Source organism: Apium graveolens, chromosome 1 (genome assembly GCF_009905375.1).
Source record: "Apium graveolens cultivar Ventura chromosome 1, ASM990537v1, whole genome shotgun sequence".
Lineage (NCBI taxonomy): Eukaryota > Viridiplantae > Streptophyta > Magnoliopsida > Apiales > Apiaceae > Apium > Apium graveolens.
The window spans coordinates 189,622,244-189,642,794 of record NC_133647.1 but is presented as its reverse complement, the minus strand read 5'-3'; the positions used below and the strand labels follow the sequence as shown (position 1 = coordinate 189,642,794).

Here is a 20,551-nt window from a genome sequence, read left to right as displayed (position 1 = left end):
GGTTGAACCCATGTTATATAATGTTTTGGAAAACCAGACTATATATTATTGAGTTGAAATTATTTCAAACTTTGGATATCCAAGTTGTGATAGTGTTTTATTTGATTTTAGCAAGATTCATGCTTTGATAATTAAAGGAAGAAAACTTCAAGAATTTTTTTATTATAAGAATGCCATGAGCAGCATTAGCAAGTCTATCGTATCCATCTGTTTTTCAGTCTTGATCAGAATGATCAATGCATGACTTTTTATAGTTCAAGTTTTTAATCATCCTCCTCAAAAGTATAAACACTTTGAAAGTGCTAAGAAACTTAAAGGGAAGGTTATGAAAAAGAAAATAGCATAAATAAACCCCGAAGGGTAATAAGTTCCAAGTACAATAAGTTAATACATAGAAAGCCATGATTGGCCAATAAGAAGGGGAAATTAATCTAGATCCTTAAATAAATCATCGTCATCGTTTCCACCATCAGTAGTAGTAGGAGGGGGAACATGCTCGTCTTCCATTGGAGTAGCATCCCGAGAAGGAGAAGATGTGGCCTCAACAGAAGTAGTCAGAATGGGAGAAAGAAGAATATCCTCAACCAGAGGTCCTGACCCAGGAACAAGAGGCATTGGGTAGGCTGCAAGGGTCACCTCTGGAATCTTCTTCCCAATCTCCTCCACAATATGCTCCCAGCAACTGGAAAAGGTCTCGGGAAAGTTAGCGTCATACTCGGCATTCAGGACTTCCTGAAAGTCCTGAGATGCTTTGTAGTCAGCTAGCACCTCAGCTCGAGCCCTTTGAGTATCCAGTTCCAGCTTACGAACCTTCTCCTTTTCTTCAGCCAATTCCTTCTCCACCTCATGGAAGCGAGTGAAGTTAGCCTCTGAGGCCTTAAGATACCCATCCCTATCCCTTTCGGCGATAGACAATTTAGTCCTCACCTCCTTCAGGTTATAAAGGGCAGCCTGAAGGTAGGTGTTCATCTGCAAACAATATGTTTAAACACGATAAGTTGTGTGCATAGAACAATAAAAGTATAAACGTTTAAAAAAGGGAAGAAGCGTACCTAGGCCACTGCCTGAGAATCGAGACGCTCAATCTGGAGATCGTCGGAAGACTCCACAATCTCAGCCCGGTCTCGCGGCATCACCACGCTCCCAGACCATATGGCGGTCGCCTCAGAGCTCCCCACAACTGTGTCCCTCCTCTACAGGCCCCAGGCCACGGTAAAGGGAGATGCATCATCATCAAGGCTAAGGGTCCTCTCAAATATGAAGGTAGGGACAGTCTCTTGGACTGTGACCGAAGGGCCGTCACCAATCCTGACCCGCTTATCATGATGAGTCTCAACAGCAGAGCCCTTAGCAGCACGGGCCTCCATGTTCTTGAAAATCGCATCCAAAGCCGCCTTAGCTGCAAAAAGATACAGATATATAAGAAAGAATGAGAGAAATAAGGAGTTAAATAATGAAGTGAAAAGGGGAAAGAAATACCCTCGGGACCCAGGTCACTTAGACCTAAATTTTGAAAATTTCCCTCTGAAAGGATGAGAGCGCAATGATGCAAGTTATCCGCTGTAATGGCCTTGATGGCCGCATCTTCATCTATTCCCAATTTTAGGTCTCTTAAAGAGCCGTCTATACTTTTGAGAAATTGGGCCTCAAAAGATGGTCTCAACCCTCCTCGGAATCCAAATACACATAAAACCACTCGCTCTTCCAAGTTGGATACGAGTCGGGGTTGGTACCAGAAACAAAACAAGAACGGGCCAAGGATCTATGAACTATTTTGACCCATCATTGGTCCTAAGGAGCATTTAAAAATTTAAAAAAAAACGAAAAACACAAATGTTGGGCTTAAAACCGTGTTTACGAGATTGGGCCATATAATAATGAATGAAACGCCAAGAGTTGGGTGTGAGTTGAGTTGGACAGACACGGGCCTTAGCTAAAAGGCGGAAAATAAAAGGGTGTGGGGGAAGTCGGAAACTGGCATAAAAGGTTTCTTTGTATAAACGAATAGCCTCAGGTTTAGGGTAGCAAACCCTGTCATTTGGGCCAGGAGCCTTGGCCCTATAGGGAGAATATATACCAAAAATACGAGCTTTAGTGCCTACTTTTTCAGAATCAAATCTAGAAGAATAATTATATGCATCTAAGTGTAACATATTAGGAAAGGCTTCCCCAAACTCGATTAAAAGATTTCTAAGAGAAATAACTGAAGAGTGAACTAGAGATTTTTTACCTCGGCTAGCCCTAGAAGGACGGGGAGCAGCTTGAGGAACCTGGGAGTGGGATGAGTCGGAGTCCGCCATTAAAATTCTTGTGAAGAGTGCTTGAGATCCCAGAAAACCCTTGAAGATGGGGAAGGAGATGAAGATTCAAATGGAATATTCAAAGAAAACCCAGAAGATGGCAATAACTATAGATGAAAAAAAGGTCGGAAATCGCCTTGTGGTGGCAAAGAAGGAGAAAAAATATTGTAGAGAGAAAGAAGTAAGGAGAGAATTTTTTGTGAAAGAGAAGTGTGAGAAATGAACTCACACTCCACTCTTTATATAGCCCTCCATAAGGAAGCTCAACTATTGTTGGGCCAAAGGAAATGGGTCTGACAGGGCAGCAAGCCCATAAAATTTGAATTTTAGAGTATCCTACCAAATTCGAGAAGGATCTAGAATATTCTTTGCCAAAAAACCTAAAATTTGTGAAAAAACCACAAGGACAAAATGCGGAGGTCAAACCACGTTTAGGAGACATCATTCCTAGGCGTGGTTAAAACCATGTCTCCTAGGCGGGGGTTACCCACGCATAGGATATACTGAAGGATAAAGGAGGTCAAACCACATCTAAGAGACATCATTCCTAGGCGTGGTTAAAACCATGTCTCCTAGGCGGGGGTTGCCCACGCCTAGGATATATTGAAGGAATGAAGGTCCCAACCACACCTAAGAAGTATAATTCGAAGGCGTGGTTCACAAGTTGCTTCCTAGGCAAGGGTGACCCACGTCTAGGATTTATTAAGACATGAAATCCAACCACGCCTAGGAGACACAATTCCTAGGCGTGGTTCAAAGGTTGCTTCCTAAGCGGGGGTCACCCACGCCTAGGATTTATTAAGGCATGAAAGCCAACCACGCCTAGGAGACATAATTTCTAGGCGTGGTACAATGGTTGATTCCTAGGTGTGGGTAACCCACGCTTAGGATTTATGGAGGAATGAAACCCAACCACGCCTAGGAGACAAAATTCCTAGGCGTGGTACACAAGATGTCTCCTAGGCGGGGTGACCCACACCTAGGAAGTAAGGGGAGAAAGCCAACAGCGTCTAGGAGATAATGTTCCTGAGCGTTGTTGGTAACATGTCTTCGAGGCGGGGGTGACCCACGCCTAGGATGCATGGCACCACAAAAGCCCATTTTCTAATTATTTAATTAATCAGAAAATGGGCTAAACTTAGAAAAATTACTAAAAATTCCCAAAAAATAGGCGAAAACAAGCAAAAAATCCCAAAAATTCAGGAAAATTGAAAAATAATTTTTAAAAATAATTTTTGATAAAATATTCTTGAAAAATAAAAGAAAAATAAAAGAAAAATACCTGTGAGTATCGGAATATTCCTAAAAATTGAGGAAAAATCATTAAAAATACCAGAGGGTACACAAAAAAATCCCAGAAAATTAGGGAAGCCCGTAGGGATGGATCCCAATGGGAAAATTATTGTAAATGTGTAGGTCGCTCCACACTTTACGGAGAAAATGATAACCAGGAAAGGTACAAACTTTGACTTCTGCGAAAATTTTACAAAGGTTTCTCAAAAGTTGGGGGGCAAATGATAGGGGATAAAATAAACCTTGATTATGTTATTAATGATGCATTAATTACATATAGGACTAAAAGGCCCATTAAAAAATGTCACATGTATGACATTCAGACCAAGAAGGTTAACACATTGATCAGACCCAAGAAAGTTAATACATTGATCAGGCATGATGGAACAAAGAAGGCCCAATAGCCCTGAATATTTATTAATTTCATAATTGATAAATAGAGAGGATTAACAGTTAAATAAGTCCATTCAGTAATATAACTTTTATGGAAGATAGCCTAGAGGGCACCTAAACCAACAAGGAGTCTGATTCCATTATTATAGGACTCCAAAGTCTATCCAAATTCTGAGACTTGTCCCGCAAGTCTCATAACCCTAGTCCAATTCAAGGGCTTTCAACATATATATAAGGGGTCTCACCTTTTTTTCAGAACTACATTTTTTGGCTTGATTCTCTAATTCACAGAGATACGCAGGCATTTCGTAAAGGCAGAGTTAAGCTACGAAACACGAAAACAACCATTGAAGGCCTTGAGCTCCCGAACCCTAATTATAAATACATCAATTAATACACCCTATTTTTTATATTATAATTTATAAAATTTCATATTATAATTTGTAAAATTGTGTACACATTTAAAGAGATATACTAAAAGGTAGAGGATGAGCGTGATGAGATATCTGAAGTGTTTAAGAACTTATCTGTTACCGTTCCAGGTTTCGGTTTCAATTATGGCTCAACCCCGAAAAATTTGTTAGAACATGTACTAGTAAAATCCTATTTTTTTTTCTTTCATCAATAGGGTTGTAAATTGATCTGGACTATCCGGTATCTTGGTTGATTTTTGGCTCGAAAATATGATATATATATATATATATATATATATATATATCGTATCCGTTTTAAATATGATCCAAATCTGGCGTAAAAAATATACCCGAAGTAAATATGATCCCTGATACGAGCACTTATGTACCCGCTCAGATTATTTTCATATTTTTTTATATAAAATGATCCTACCCGAATATGATCAGTGGTCCGTATTTGGTTAAAACCCAAATATGATTAAAATTTAACATCATTACATTTCTAAGTAAATATAAATTTATAATTAATTAATATCTTATATAAATATAATTGTTTACTAAATATGATTTACCCACCTTTAAAATGGAAAAATTATAATAGTATATACTTAATCCATCATTTATTTAAGTTTTAAATTTGTGATTATTAAGTATATTTAGACTAAATTGTACTTTGGGTACCTGGAATATTTTACTTTTTCATTTTGGTGGCCCAAATAAAAAGGTCAACATATGCATGGCTAATCCCACTTTTTTCATGCAGTTTGGGTGCTCCGAATATCTATCGTTAAAAATTTAACATAATGTTAACCGTCACGAGGGTAGATGGGGCAAAACATATTTTTAACAGCTCTTTTGTATCTATTTTCTGTCTAGAAACACTTTATCCTTATATTGAAACATTGAAATCTAAAATTTTAAATATCTTATATATCTTTCAGCTGAAATCAGAAAATAGTGATATTATTACTATCAGTACATACCAAGACTCCATGTTAGAAATACGCGTGCCTTTACCAAGTGCTCTACTGGTAACGGGAGATGCATGCATTTAATATGTTTCATGTTATTGTCAGACTGCCCATAGTACTTATCCATAGTGCTGATTTAGAGTTACATTATCAAGTGAATCAATGAGAACAAACAAATCACCACTATGTGAATCATAGAGAATCGTTATCTGTTCAGACGTGTCTTCTGTAGAGAGTAAGAATTTAAAGAGATCATGCATCATGCACATACTTATCAAGTTGATCATCTCTGCACAGACTTATCGATTCCAGCATGCTTATGAAACAAAAAAGTCGAACATGCATCATCAGATTTGTGGTTGTTGTGGAAAGTTAAAAGAAATGATTTTTCATAAATTTGCATATATTTTTCTAACAAGGATGATAAAATTTTCACTAGGGTTCCAACCCTGTCAGTTTCAAACATACTAAAAACTGAGCTCTCAACAAACATAAAAAACACAACATCACTAGTGTGTGTTCTTCCAACAACAGCCCTTCGGAATTCAGATTATGTAGTATCAATCATAAGATACCAATTCTTGTAGTACTAGAGCCAGCCATGGCCCATGCCTAAGAAAGTCCCAGCTTAGGTCCTTAATATTACCCCAGCAGAAATGTTAAGGCTCTCAAAAACCTTGGAGTGGCATAATATGGAATGGCTACAATAGATCAGATGCTCTATATTTGGGGCATCTGGATTCGGAAGGTCAACCCAAAACCTTAGTATATTGTAGCCTTCTCACCTTTCCAGAAATCCAAAATCCATGCAAAGATCGAATATATTTCAGTTCATTTCAAGACTAAACAGTCAACTGCCTTGTTGTCTCTAGATGCTGAAGCATAATTATCTCATTATTCTTAACCTTATTGGAGCCTAATTAATTTAACTAGTATTTATTGACATGTGATGCTATTAGGCTATACTCACACCTACACAAGAGATATAAGGTTATGCATGTTATAATTGCTTACAACCATTTTGGTGAAGATCTTATGCAGAGAATGCCAAGGTAGATTAATTCTGGGATCATTGGGTTTAACTTCGAAAAAATGGTGATTAATCATCTTTTACTGGTGCTAGTTCTGAATCCTTATTGATTTACAAGTGTAGGATTGGAAACTTTCATGTGGTGAACAATGACTATACCTACGGGAAAATGTATGCTATTGGAGGCATAGCTAATCCTGCAATCAACATCCAAATAAATATAGATAGCTTGCACAATCAAACCCCTTTGCTAAAGAGGTTAGTTGATAAATCAAAGAATACAAAAATAGACTATTCATAAAAGATACATAGATCATTATGATTGTGCCTATATTTTACATGTTTGGTTTGAATGTCCAGGTGACCAAGAGAGTTGAACTCAATACGCACAGATGGAGGCATTGGAAGGAGACCTAATAATTAATGGAGCTTTTATTATTCTATCTAGTGCTAGAGCGCCAGCCAGATACGCCAGGCCTCAAGTTTGCGCGCAAAGTCCTCTTTCTTAGTGGAACTCTTACTCTAATGTTAGTGCTCCTATCTGTCACGAGGCCATGAATGTTAATATGGAGTTCAGATGATGCAGAAGTTTATATACACAATATACACAAAAAAAGGATTACAAATGTATTTTGACCCTTCTACCCTCACTATCGTTAACTTTCTGTTAAGTTTTTAACGACAAATGTTCGGAACCCCCAAAATGCATCGTAAGAGCACAATTAGCCATGCATATGTTGAGTTTTTTGATTCGACCATCAAAGTGAGAATGTAAAATATTACAAGTATCAAAAGTGCAATTTAGTCGTATATTTATGATATTACATTTATTTTAGAAAAAATGATCATTATATAATATAAATTAATATAAATTGGTGGATCATATTTGACTTTTATCCGATACATAACAAACTATCCGATTAGAAAAAGAAAAATACGACGTATGCTCATATCTAATTTGAATATGGACTTATAATACCCGGAATCAATTTGTATCTGAATAAAATAATATCAGACTCAAATCTGAACACTACAAAAATAAAATAATTCGAGACTCGAGTAGAGGGTACCCGATATCAGCCGGATCATTTTACACCCGTATTCATCAACACAAAATTATAATCGGTAAAAAATAGAGGAGAGTAAAATTTAATTTTAAACCACAGATAACCGCGTATATTTTACGGTACTTTAAGCGCCTTGATTTCATTTTAACAGATTTTTTAACTCCGTAGTAGAACACACACTTCAGTGCGTTATTTCACGAAATCAGCGTGAGTTTCAAAACTTCAATTAGCTAACAACTCTCATTTCCATCTCATTGTCGACTACAAACTCCAATTATACATAATTTTTCTAGGGTTTAGCGATGTTCACTCCACACAAGACCAATTGGTCCAATCTCACCACCACTACGCCACGTACAATGTCGCACACAAACCCTAGGTCGAGTAAAGCCAGGTCCGGTGATGATCCGGCGCCGCCACGGTCACTTTTGGCCGGAGATTATGTGGAAATTGTGGATACTGGTGATTTGGAGGATTGGAGAAGGTTTAGTGAGGCTGGATTGTTGGATGAAGCTGCTATGGAACGGAGAGATCGCGAAGTTGTTGTTGAAAAGGTTGCGAAACTCGAAAAAGAGGTATATGTGTTTGAAATGTGTTTAGTAGTTGATTTTAATTGTTTGATGTAATTGGATGAATTGTGTGTGAATTGTGTTATGTAAATGAAGGATTAGGAAGTAGTGGTGTGGAAGATTTTGGAACTCGAAAGAGAGGTCGAGTGTTATGTATTGAATTCAGTGATTGATTTTAATTGTTTGATGTAATTGGATGATGCACTTGCTTACTTTTGTTGTATGTATGTGTAATGTGTATGTGAATGTGTGCATTGTGGTATGAGGAGGAAGGATGAGGATGTAGTGCTTGTAAATATTGCATATTAATTGAATTCAGTTATTGATGTGGTTGGATGATATAGTTGCTTATTTAATGTGTATATGAATGGTTAAGGGAAGGATTAGGAAGTAGTGCTTGATAAGATTGGGAAATAGAAAGAGAGGCTGTGTGTATGAACTATGAAGTGAATTGATTAATGATGTGAACTTTCGGTTGTATTCTTATGTGTATATCTGATGCTACTGTGTGTTTATTATGGGAAGATTGTGTTTCCTTCTATTCGCATATGTATGTGCATTGCTACCGTCTCACTGTCTGTATGTGCATTCAGTTTACCAATATGTATTTGTATGCTATCTGTTTAGTTATGTATAGTCCATTGTGCTGTGAAAAGGAAGAATCAGGGTGCATTGCTTGAGAAAGTTGTGAAACTCAAAAGAGAGGCTATATGTTTATATAATTATATGTGTAGATGTATATATGTATATATTTTCTTAAAACAAAATAAATATGAGATCCGCCTCGAATAATTAATGATTTTTTTTAATTTTTAAATTTTAATGTGCCGAAAGTATTAATGTAGAGAGCTTCTACTGTGTATGTATATGTACTGCTACTGTGTATTGTTTTGTGCTGCATGTCAGGAAATATGTGTGCTTGTTTCTCATGAGAATAAGTGAAGGTATAATATTAACATTTTAGCTGCATTTTTTAGGTGATTATTCAATCTTCAACAGGTTTTGGTATGCTTCCATGTTTTTTTTTAATTTAGTGTTTATAATATTTAGTTAACATGTTTGTTTTGCAGCTTTTTGACTATCAGTATAATATGGGTCTTCTACTGATGGAAAAGAAAGAGTGGACTTTGAAATATGAAGAAATGAGAGAAGCACTAGCAGAATTGAAGGAGGTGCTTAAACAAGAGCAAATGACACATCTTAATTCAGTATCCGAATTTGAGAAGCGAGAGGAAAATTTGAGGAAAGCTTTGGACATGGAAAAGAAATGTGTTACTGAGGTTATATACTTTTGGCTATTAACTATTTTTTTTCATTATTAAAGAAATAATTTGACAGTCTAGGTTATGCTTCTATGTAGTAAGAATGTCAATGAATTATGTTGGCTTCCACATTGTTTCGACATTTACCTCATTAATGTGTTAAGGCTCAATTATCATTTATTTGGCTTTTTGTTATAAAAGTACATATCCTTTTCTTGATTCACATGATTAGATGTTGTAATATGTGTATCTATGTTTAAGAAGAACTTAGTTTGCTTTTTGCCAAATCTTGAATCCTTAGAATTTTTTTACATAGATATTCAAAAGTGATAGCTTGGGCTCTTTTAAAAAATCAATTTAGTGATCTATATACTTTAATTATATATTCTTCCTGCACATTAAAATGTATAAATCTTATATGGATTTCGTCTGTTTTAGTTGTTGCAAGTAAGTATCTGTTTTTGGAGCACTTGTTAGTTGTATTTTAAGTTTGCACTCTGCAGCCTATCCATTTTTATATGGTTGTATGACTGTCCAAATTTCCTTTTTGCAGCTTGAGAAGGCTTTGCGCGATTCTTGTGCAGAACATGCGCAAGTGAAGCAATCATCTGAGGCCAAAATGGTCAAAGCAAATGCTTTATTATCTGGATTTAAGGAGAAGTCTATGGATGTGGACAATAAGTTGCATGTTGCTGATGCGAAGCTTCAAGAGGTAAATAGAAAGAGCTTGGAGTTGGAGAGGAAACTGCAAGACGTTGAGACCCGTGACAGTTTGCATCGAAAGGAGCATATTTTCTTTGTTGCAGAGTATGAAATGTGAAACGACATTTCTATAACTGTTTATTTACAAACTGGGTTTATATTAATAGCTCTCTATTCCACAGGCGTGAAGCACATGAAACCACTTTTTCTAAACAGAAAAAAGATCTGCAAGAGTGGGAGAGAAAATTGCAAGAAGCAGAAGAAAGATTATGTGAGGGCAGAAGAATCACTAGTGAGAGGGAGGTGAAGGTAAATGAAACTGAGAGGGATTTAAAGCAGAAAGAGCAGGAACTTGAGAAAGCACAAAAGGAAATTGATTTGAGCACCTCAGTTTTGAAGAAGAAAGAGGGTGATATTAATCAAAGACTAGCAAATTTAACAGAGCAAGATCATGTGAGTTTTATTCTTCTTAATTTTGCAGCAATTGTTGTTTGTCAAATATGTTTTTTTTTGTTATACAGTTTTTATATATGATTTCAGAAAGCCGAGACTCTTAGGAGTGACCTGGAGATGAGGGATAAGGAGTTACTGGCTTTGGAAGAAAAGCTGGTTGCTAGAGAAAGAGTGAGTATCTACACTTAAGCTCTTGTGAATGGTTATTGACTCAATTTACGTTGATCTTAGTAGCTTTGTTGATGTGTCTCTTTTTTCTTCTTTCCAATATACGTCTTGTATCTCATGGTACAACTTCGTTGATCAATCTTGCTGTACTTGCAGGATGAGATTCAAAGGCTTCTTGATGAACAACGTGCCATCCTTGATGCAAAAATGCAGGAGTTTGAAGTGGAAATGGATGGGAAAAGGAAGTCTCTTAATGAGGAGATTAAAAGCAGGCTAGATGCCTTGCAATACAAAGAAGATGAGATCATCCATAGAGAGGAAAAAATGGGTAGGCTTGAGCTATTATTGGAAAATAAGTCTGAAAGAATTAAAGAGAAAGAGAAAGACCTGGAAGCAAAGTTGAGAACTTTGACAGAGAAAGAGAACCTACTCAACTCAGATGAGAAAAGGATGGATTTAGAAAAGAGTCAAATGCTTGTCGTCAAGGATTCTCTTCAAACCCTTAAAGACGAGATTGAGAAGACGAGGGCTGACATTAGTCAGCAGGAGAGTAAGATTCAAGAAGAAATCAAGAAACTCAAGATTTCTGAAGAAGAAAGGGCAGAATATTATCGTTTACAGTTGCAATTGAAAGAAGAGGCTGAGAAGTGTAGGTTTGAGAAAGAGTTGCTTTTGAAGGAGCACGAGAATCTAAAGGACGACAAGAAGAACTTTGAAGAGAAATGGGAAGCGCTTGATGAAAGAAGTACTGCTATAAGTAGTGAGATAAAGTTAATCTGTGAAGAAAAAGAAAAGTTTGAAAAATTCCGACTGTCTGTGGAGGATCGTTTAAAGAAGGATGGGCTTGCAACAGAAGATTATATTAAAAGGGAGTTGAAAACTCTTGAAACAGAAAAAAAAACCTTTGCCACTTTAGTGCGGCAAGAGCAGTGCCTTGTATCAGAAAAATTTCAACATGAACGTAGTCTCATGCTCTATGAGTTTGAGCTACGCAGAAAGGATCTTGAGCTCGATGTACAGAAGAAACGAGAGGAATTGGAGGCACATATGAGTGAAAGGGAGAGGGCATTTGAAGAGGAGAGGGAGAAAGAAAATAATAATATCAATTACTTGAAGGAAGTTTCTCGAAAGGATATGGAAGAATTGAAGTCCGAAAAGCTTAGAATTGAGAAGGACAGAGAAGAAATTGCCTCGAACAAGAAGCGGCTGGAAGAGCACCAACTTGAAATGCATAAGGACATCAATGAGCTTGAAGTTCTTAGCAAGAAGGTTAAGGTTCAGCGAGAACAATTTATCAAGGAAAGAGACCGATTTCTCCTATTTGTTGACAGGCTAAAGAGTTGCAACCAGTGTGGAGAATGTACCAGGGAATTTGAGCTCTCTGATCTCCAGCTGCTTGAAAAAGAGAGCGATATCTCTCCTATATCGGAGCTGGGACATGGTGTCTCTAACAAGTCCCAGGATAGAACTAATCCAAGATCATCAAATTCTGGAGGTCAAATATCTTGGCTACAAAAATGCACCTCGAAGATCTTCAAGCTCTCTCCTGGTAAGGCTGCTCGGTATTCAGAATCTCAATCTGATATGCTGGCGCATGTAATAGAGGAGGATGAAAGACCAATTGCTGGTTACTTGGAGGAGAGGGGGCAAAATATTGCTGAAGATGGTCCAGAACCATCATTTGGTATTGCAAATGAGTCTTGTGATGTTCGGTTACTCGCTTCAAATGATGATAGGGAGCTGGATCAGAAACATGAGCTCTACACTGATGAGTTTAGCAACGTAGACAGCAGGGCACCAGAAGCTCCAGATGATTCTCAGCCATCAGAGCTCAGTAGTGGTCGTCGCCGACCTGGAAGAAAGTCCAGAGGTGGAATTATTGCAGTTGGTACCTCTAAAAGGAAGCGACAACCAGCACAGACCTCAAGAGTGACGGAGAGTGCAGTGGCTGCTGATTACAGTGAAGGACATTCAGAAAGTGTCTCAGAAGTTGGACGAAGAAAAAGGCAACAAAGTGTAACTTCATCTGTTCAAACTCCAGGTGAAAAGCGATATAATCTCAGGCGAAACAAGATGTAAGTTCTTAGCTTATCTGTGTGATTGATGATATAGGAGATGTCATTGCTCTTGGTATTTTTAGCTATTGCATGAAAATTATGAAGATTATATGACTTGAAAGTAGTATGTAAATTGATATCCTTGGAAGGTTTTAAGTGGTTTTTAACTGTTTCTGAATCCTGGTTTTGTCTTTTCAAATTTAAATGAGGTTACTGAAATCTGTTCTCTTTCATCATCAATTTCTATACTTTTAGACGCATTTAATTAATTTAATTAAAACTTAAATTGTATCATTTGTAGCGACTGTCAAGTGATCTCTATGTCATTGAATATCAGGCAAACACATTGATACGATTGGAAGTTGTAAATGTAATTTGATTTGAAAAAGTAAAATGCAGTAGTGAAAAGATATGGTGACATATAATTACATTGTTAAACCTTTTCTCAATCGAGATAACAAATCTGAAATAAATTTCTATTTAGAATAATGCTGTAATGGATGTGCAATTGGAAACAGCACGAGCTTCTCTTATCTCTTCTTAGTGTGAACTTGTAGAAGCTTATAGAGTCATCCTTTATTTGTCTTTTTTTATTCCTTTTGATGATAGACAATTTTCACTTGGAAGTTGCACTATGTTGGATTGTGTGTGGGTTTTGGGTAAGGGTAATGCAGTCTCTTAATTTCATTGAACATCATTGTTGCCAGTAAATGACATGGTTTAAAAAGGAATTTCGATCATTAGTTTGAACTGGGACATTGTATTTTTCTTGTATATGTATTGCATATAAGCAATAAGGAATTTCTGTTTACCTTGTAAGGAGGAAGAATAGTATATCAAACCCTGTGAGATAATAAGATAAGAATCATGGAAATACGATGCTAGATCTAAAATTAATCTTGTAATAACCATAAAGAGAGGTTGTTTATACTTCCTCGTGTGTTTAAGATTGGTTTGTAGCAAAATTCGGTTATGGTACTGTCATCTAATAGATTTTTCTTTTGATTGATCAGTGAGGAGACATCTGGGTCAGCAAAAGGTTCAATTAATATTGAGAAGATGAAAAGCAAAATCGATGTTGACAAGGCGGAAACAGTGCAAAATCATTGTCTTGTTTCATCACAGGTTTTAGCTTCTGAGAAAGACAATTCAACACGACCAGCAGAGGTTACGGCATGTAGAAGTCCTGAAATTCAAGATCTCTCAACAGAAGGGGATGTTAAGGTACTGCCTTTTAAGTTTGTCACTTCGGTTTGAAATTGTGGACTTTATCAATCTGTTGTCATCGACTCTACAATATAGCCTTCTTGTGGAATGTTTGTGTGTGCTTGTGTCTCATCCTTGTTTGTGTATGTTTTATGAATCTTTTATTTTGATGCACAGCTCAAAACATCCAGAACTGGTGATAAGAGCATTGACCCAGCGATAACAGTAAATATAGAGTTCACTGAGGAGGTAAATAGTACGATACCTGAATGCAGTAATGAAAATGGAAATGGAAGCACTTTGCATGAAGATGTAGATAATATATCTAGCGGAGACGGTGAATTTAAAGTACTCAATGAGGACGTGGAGCTGGATGATGAATCAGAGGGTGAAGTGTCGATAAAAAAGAAGCTCTGGACTTTCTTAACCACGTGATTGCAGATGTTTTGAAGTTGTTCTTTGGGGTCTCTTCCTCGCGGTATCATCCAATTAAAGAGTTACCAGTCATATAATTATCATAAATTTCGTGATTGCTCCTAGTATTAAAGTTTAGGTTATAGAATAATCAGATTCCTCTCAATATATTGACCAAGGTTGGTATTTGATTCTGTTAAATTTGTGTATAACTTTTTTCTCTTTTGATAGTCGTAGTAGTATCAGTTCGGGATAAGCAAAAGTTGTTGAACTCTTTACATTCTGTTTTATTTTGGGAACAGTTTCTCTTCTCTGCCATGATGTTATAACAGGATCTCGTAATCCAAACATGAATGTGCAATGAGTGCAGCTGTTCTTTGCGTGTAGCACTCATTCATCTTCTACACTCTCTTACCAAAGTTAAACCTTATTTTTATACTTTTGGAAAGTAGGTTGAAGTTAAATCTTTGATGTTGCCGCTGTTGTTTATCTATTTTGACGATTTTTGAAGTTATGAACAATTTCTGTATGATTTTACAGGAGGGTTAAGACTTTAGAGTTTAAATAACCTCTCTCTTTTTTTCTTTACGTGTTTAAGTATTGCCTAAAAAGATTCCCATTCTATAGTGAAATGGAAATCAGTAGGATTGTTGATGAGAAAGATTTATTTGTTTGTCCAATTTTGTAGTTTTGTACACTCAGGGTTGGGACCAGCAAGAACACAGTCAGAAGCTGCTCTTTGGCATTTTAATGGAAGCTAAAGGGTTCACATGAATTCTTCTGTGGAGCTTGCATGTACTTTTCTTGTTTAGGTAATGCGTGTCCACTTGTGTTATACATAAATTCACCAGCCTTAACTGGTTCTAACATGTTCACTTACTATCTCATCTTTCACCTTGCAGGATTCCTTATTTATACCAATTTAATGCAGAGAATTTTTATTATTGTACTACTGACTTCATGAGAAATGAAATATATGGGACCGTTTCGGACGGGTAATAGTGAACATCTGATATATATGTATATGTATATATATATATATATAAATACATTTGTTAATATACTCAAAATTCCCGGGTCAATGCGAAACAGAAGAAAAAGGGTTTACGAACACATATTATCCTTCATTCAAAGACTAGATAGGATTGGCACTATTTCTAGAAAAACTAGCTTATATTGAACTAATCGATGGCATTAAGCTAGTCATTAGCCTGCTAAAAGGATCTACTAATTGCATCAAGTATCAAGTAATTAGGTGCATAAAATGCAATGTCATTATCCTATACCAGAGTATATGTAGGCTGACAAACTTAAATACCAGTAAATGAAACATCATTATCCTGTTCCTATACAAGATACTAATATGAACAAGGACTTGTATATCAGTTGATTTGGTATTTAATTAGAGAGCGATGGATAGAATGGACAGGACTTGTCTATCTTTATACTTGTAGATGTTTCATCCATCACCATAGATTTTTACTTTAGTTACTAGTGTCAATCCTATGTAAAACTAATGAGTACACTAAAATGAAACCTAGATGAGTAGTAGATGTTATGTTAAAAGTCCAATCCGGTGAACTGAACAATCTATGGATATGTAAAGTGAGTGTGAATGAAAGAGTAATAAAAGAAAATAAAGATAGAAAAGGACCACTCATTCTATTAGGCCTGTTTGGCTACTATAAAATTAATTAGTGTGGCTGTGAAATCTCTCTATCCATAGCTTCATCTTCTGCTCTTGTGAAAGCTGGTCCAATTAGCTAAAGGCTAAGTTTTCATTAATTTCAATTACTTTATGCTCTGTTATAACTTATAGTGTTATTTAGTCTCTTCAACCTTTTCCCCTCTCTTTCTCTGATATCTTGCTCACTTGCTGTATTGCATAAGAAAAAAATAACAATTTGTGTCCCTCAGTGTATGTGCTCTGTATATGGGAGTAAATTACACCTTGTTCTAGCATATTTCATCGCGCTTATTAACGATAATACATAAGAATGCTAATTTCTTGTTTGCACATGGAGCCTGGTCGATTTATCTTTAACGTGTTTTAAACAAAATTTAAGAATTTTCACCTTATTAATCCAGCAAGAAATATGTTGTAACAATCATAGTCCAACACCACCTCCAACTTCGTGTCAATATACCATCCTTTTGTCAAAAAAAAAAAAATAGCTCATTCCACATTCCATAAACCGAGACAAGTAACTTTGTGGTAAAAAGTAAAATGAGTTAAATATATACTTGTTGAATTTTAGTTGCAAAGCCCAATTATTTCAGTTTATTATATATTTAGTTAAATGAAGAAAGGCCTGGATATGTATAATTCACTTCATCTTTCACCTGTTTCATTTTGATAGTGATATTGTTCATAATATATTACTACAATTTTCACTTCTCTGCACCCTGCAATGAAAATTTATAAAAAGAAGTTCCGAGCACAATTCCACAAGGCAACAACATGGTCTTGTTATAAATGAGAGATGGGGTTACAGATAAGATCTGATGGGAATTAAACTGTAATACTAGGTATTTCTTTTAAGAAGCCTCATGACTTTAATTTAATATTGTAGTAGTTAAACAGGCCCACTATAGCATTTAGCAATATATAAAGGTACAATATCTTTAGCATAGTTGACAAACATGTCATGCATTTATAATTTATGCCAAGTAATTTAGTATTAATAAAAAAGATGTTTTAGAAATAAAAAAATGGAAACTGAAAACTCCATTTTCCAAAGTGTCTTAGTGCAGTCCCTTGTCTTTTCTCATCTGTTACAGAAAGCTGGTAAAAATCCAACAGCTTAAAAAGATTAAAGAAAGTCATTCAGAGACTACCTTTGTCTTGCATGCATTTACATGCACTTCTCCTCTTCCATTTTGCATGCAATTTGGTCCCCTAAGCCCACCCCCTTAAAACACACACAAAGCACAACTTTGGTCCTGACCATTAATCTCTCAACTGCCAAACCAATGATCCACCCCTAGCTAGCTACTGATTCATTTACTGTATCCATATTATTATATGTATTATTTGTTTGACAGCCAATCTATGGTAAAGAGAATTACAAAGTGTTTTAAATAGCATAAAGCTATGAACACATTTGGAGAGTTCAGTTTCCCTTTCTCTTTCAGTTTGTCATTGCCTTTTCTCAGTTGGTACTGTTCTGATTTTATTATTGACATTTCCATAATAACTTATTTGTGCATGGATAACTGAGCTTTACTTTGGGCTTACTTTTTTATCTAGAAGACATTCAAGTGCCTCTGAGTAATCTGCTACTCTTCTTCTCCTTGGCTTTGCTATAAACATATTAAAAAACCATCAAAGTTAAGAACTTTGCCTCTCCATTTCTCTGCTTCATAACATCTTGATTCTTGAGAAGAAGAGTGATTTTGAGGAAAACTCTTGTTGTTTTAACTACTTTTCCTAAATTTCAACATTGCTCTGCTCTGCCATATTGAATTATCTAGAGTCTGTCATACTTGCTTAGGCAAATGAAGAACATCAAGAAAACAAGTTGTGCACTTTTTATTGCAATATTTGTGCTGCATGTGAGTGGTATCTCCTGGTGCACTGGACAAGAAACTGAAACAGAAGGAGGTCCTATGGAGAAAAGAGAAAAAGAGGCTCTTTACTCTGCTATTCAAGGCTTTGTGGGCAAGGGATGGAATGGCTCTGATCTCTACCCTGATCCTTGTGGTTGGACACCCATCCAGGTTATTATTTTCACCATTACCTTGTATTTCATTTTCTTTCAATCTTTATGATTTTTTTCCTCTTTTTATTTATTTATTTATTTTACAGAAATTCTCTTTTAGTACATTTCTTTCCAGTTTGTACTCAGTCTTTGTTTCAGGGTAAAAGTTGGGTTTTTTTTTTGTAAAAGCAGAAGTTGAACTTGAATGTCAATTTTAGTAGTGACATGAGAGAGACCAATACTACACTAAGTTCATATTTGTTTGAACTTTAAACTAGTTCCATTTTTAGTAGAAAACAAAACTTAGCTATTAAACCAATGATAAGTTAAAACAGGAGAAACAAAAACAAGTAGACAAGAGTTGTTGTTGCATAGTTGCATGTTTTAGTGGATATGCTGCTGAATGCTGACTGTATTCTTGTTCTTGGTATGGAACATGAAAAACTTATATTCATTTTGTTTGACTGTTGAGAATTCTACTTCTTTTTATACTTGTGGATTGATGGATATAAAATTGTCTTTATGTCTTGATTTTACATGTTTAATTATGTTGTTAATATACTTCAGGGTGTTGCTTGTGACATATATGATGGCTATTGGTATGTGACAACCTTAAGCATTGGTCTAATTCATGAGAATTCTCTTGGCTGTGCCCCAAATGTGCAATTCAGTCCTCAACTCTTTCAACTTGGGCGTCTCAAATCTCTCTCGTTTTTCAATTGCATGTCACACCGAAGCCATCCGGTTACAATCCCTGCACAAAACTGGAGTGCACTTTCTGGCAGTTTAGAGTCCCTCGAGTTCAGATCAAACCCGGGCCTTATCGGACAAATCCCGGCCACTTTTGGTGGCCTTATGAGACTTCAATCCTTGGTGCTGCTGGAAAATGGATTAAGTGGCAATGTACCAACAAATGTGGGTAACCTACCGAACTTGAAGCGGCTAGTATTATCAGGAAATCGGTTGACAGGTCAAGTCCCGGTTAATTTTGGTGCTCTAAGCGAGCTCTTAATCTTGGACCTAAGTAGAAATTCACTCTCAGGGACACTACCATTTACACTTGGTAGCTTGAGATCACTACTAAAGCTTGACTTAAGCAGGAACCGATTTGTGGGAAATATTCCAAACCAAATTGGAAACCTGAAGAATCTAACGTTGTTGGATCTTAGCAACAACAAATTTTCAGGTGGGCTACCCCAATCATTTGAATCACTGGTGTCCTTGCAGGAGTTAGTCTTATCAGGAAACCTTATCGGCGGAGACATAACGAGACTTAGTTGGCCTAATCTTGAAAGCCTAATTATCTTAGATTTGTCTAACATTGGGTTAACAGGAGAAGTTCCAGAGTCTATTTCAGAGCTTAAGAACCTGAGATTTTTGGGTCTTAATGACAACAAGCTAACAGGTGAACTCCCATCAAAAGTAGCAACTTTAAGCAATATTAGTGCAATCTACATTCATGGCAATAATTTGACAGGAGAGCTCAAGTTCTCAGAAACATTTTATGGGAAAATGGGTAGGCGTTTTGGGGCTTGGGATAATCCAAATCTTTGTTACCGAACTGGTGTATTATCAAATAGCAAAGTGCCTTATGGAGTAAAGGCATGTCAACAACAGGTCAATCTTTATGGGAAAAATATAGATGCAGATTCCAAGTTAGGGAGCAATCAAGATTCCCAAATGGTGGCTTCTTTGGGATACTCAAGAAATGGAATGAATGGGTTTTTGTGTGTTTATTTGGCTAAGATGGTGATGACTGTTGTGGTCTTTATCATTTCTATGTAAGGCAGGATATTATGATGGTAGATTAAACCTTTTTATGTAAAGTAATTTTGAGTTTGTATGTGTTTATGTTGTCAATATGAAAGCTTAAAGTTCTACTAGCATTTCAATCAACTTCAAAACATTTAAAGCCTTTTTTTGCTTCTCCCAGTCACTCACAACTCACAACTAAAATCTGGTTCTCGTTGTTATCGATATGAAGATCATGATCCATTCCATTAGACAACAGTCATATCTAAAAAAGGAACCAATAACCAGTACAAGAATTTGAATGTTCAATTTAACACAATAGATTCAAGACCATAATGTTGTTCAATAAACAAGAGTCATTAGGTTATCAATGGACAGTGAACAATGATCACATAATTGAAATGTGATTCCAAGTTTTTCTAATGAGTACAGTAAAAAAGGCAGTATCTTAAAGGGCGGCATAACGAGAATAAAACGATGTGTCGAGTGCACAAAATCCCCGCACGAGAATGTATTCAAATTGGAAAAAACAAATAATAAGTAGATAAAAGAAAATCGCTAATTTTGTTCAATGAATAGAAGAAAAGAACATAGTAAATAGAAGATACAGATAGGGTACATTGAAGGTATTGACATGTATGGATACCAGAATATTAATTGGATGTGTAGTAACCAGAACTACCTGGCAAAATATAAGTAAGATAAAAGTCAAAGGCTTTAAAGATGAAGTTAAAGGAAGATGAAGAAACAAAAAGAAAGGAACTGAACTGATGTTAAAAGGTTTGAAAGTGAAAAGAGAG

General features: G+C 36.1%; 2 protein-coding genes across 2 annotated transcripts; both read left to right on the top strand.

The window, feature by feature from the left end:
* The first annotated feature begins 7,626 nt into the window (after positions 1-7,626).
* LOC141673892 (nuclear matrix constituent protein 1-like) lies at positions 7,627-14,588 on the top strand. Its single transcript, XM_074480623.1, has 8 exons — positions 7,627-8,042; positions 9,107-9,316; positions 9,852-10,105; positions 10,183-10,453; positions 10,541-10,624; positions 10,778-12,696; positions 13,692-13,902; positions 14,062-14,588. Exons 1-8 carry the CDS (start codon positions 7,770-7,772, stop codon positions 14,317-14,319), a joined length of 3,480 nt encoding a protein of 1,159 aa, XP_074336724.1. The 5' UTR covers positions 7,627-7,769; the 3' UTR covers positions 14,320-14,588.
* Positions 14,589-14,721: 133 nt separating this feature from the next.
* On the top strand, positions 14,722-19,905 carry LOC141673900 (uncharacterized). The gene is made up of 3 exons (XM_074480629.1): positions 14,722-15,110; positions 15,201-18,018; positions 18,567-19,905. The coding sequence occupies exons 2-3, from the start codon at positions 17,797-17,799 to the stop codon at positions 19,782-19,784; spliced, it is 1,440 nt and encodes a 479-aa protein (XP_074336730.1). The 5' UTR covers positions 14,722-15,110; positions 15,201-17,796; the 3' UTR covers positions 19,785-19,905.
* Positions 19,906-20,551: the final 646 nt, after the last annotated feature.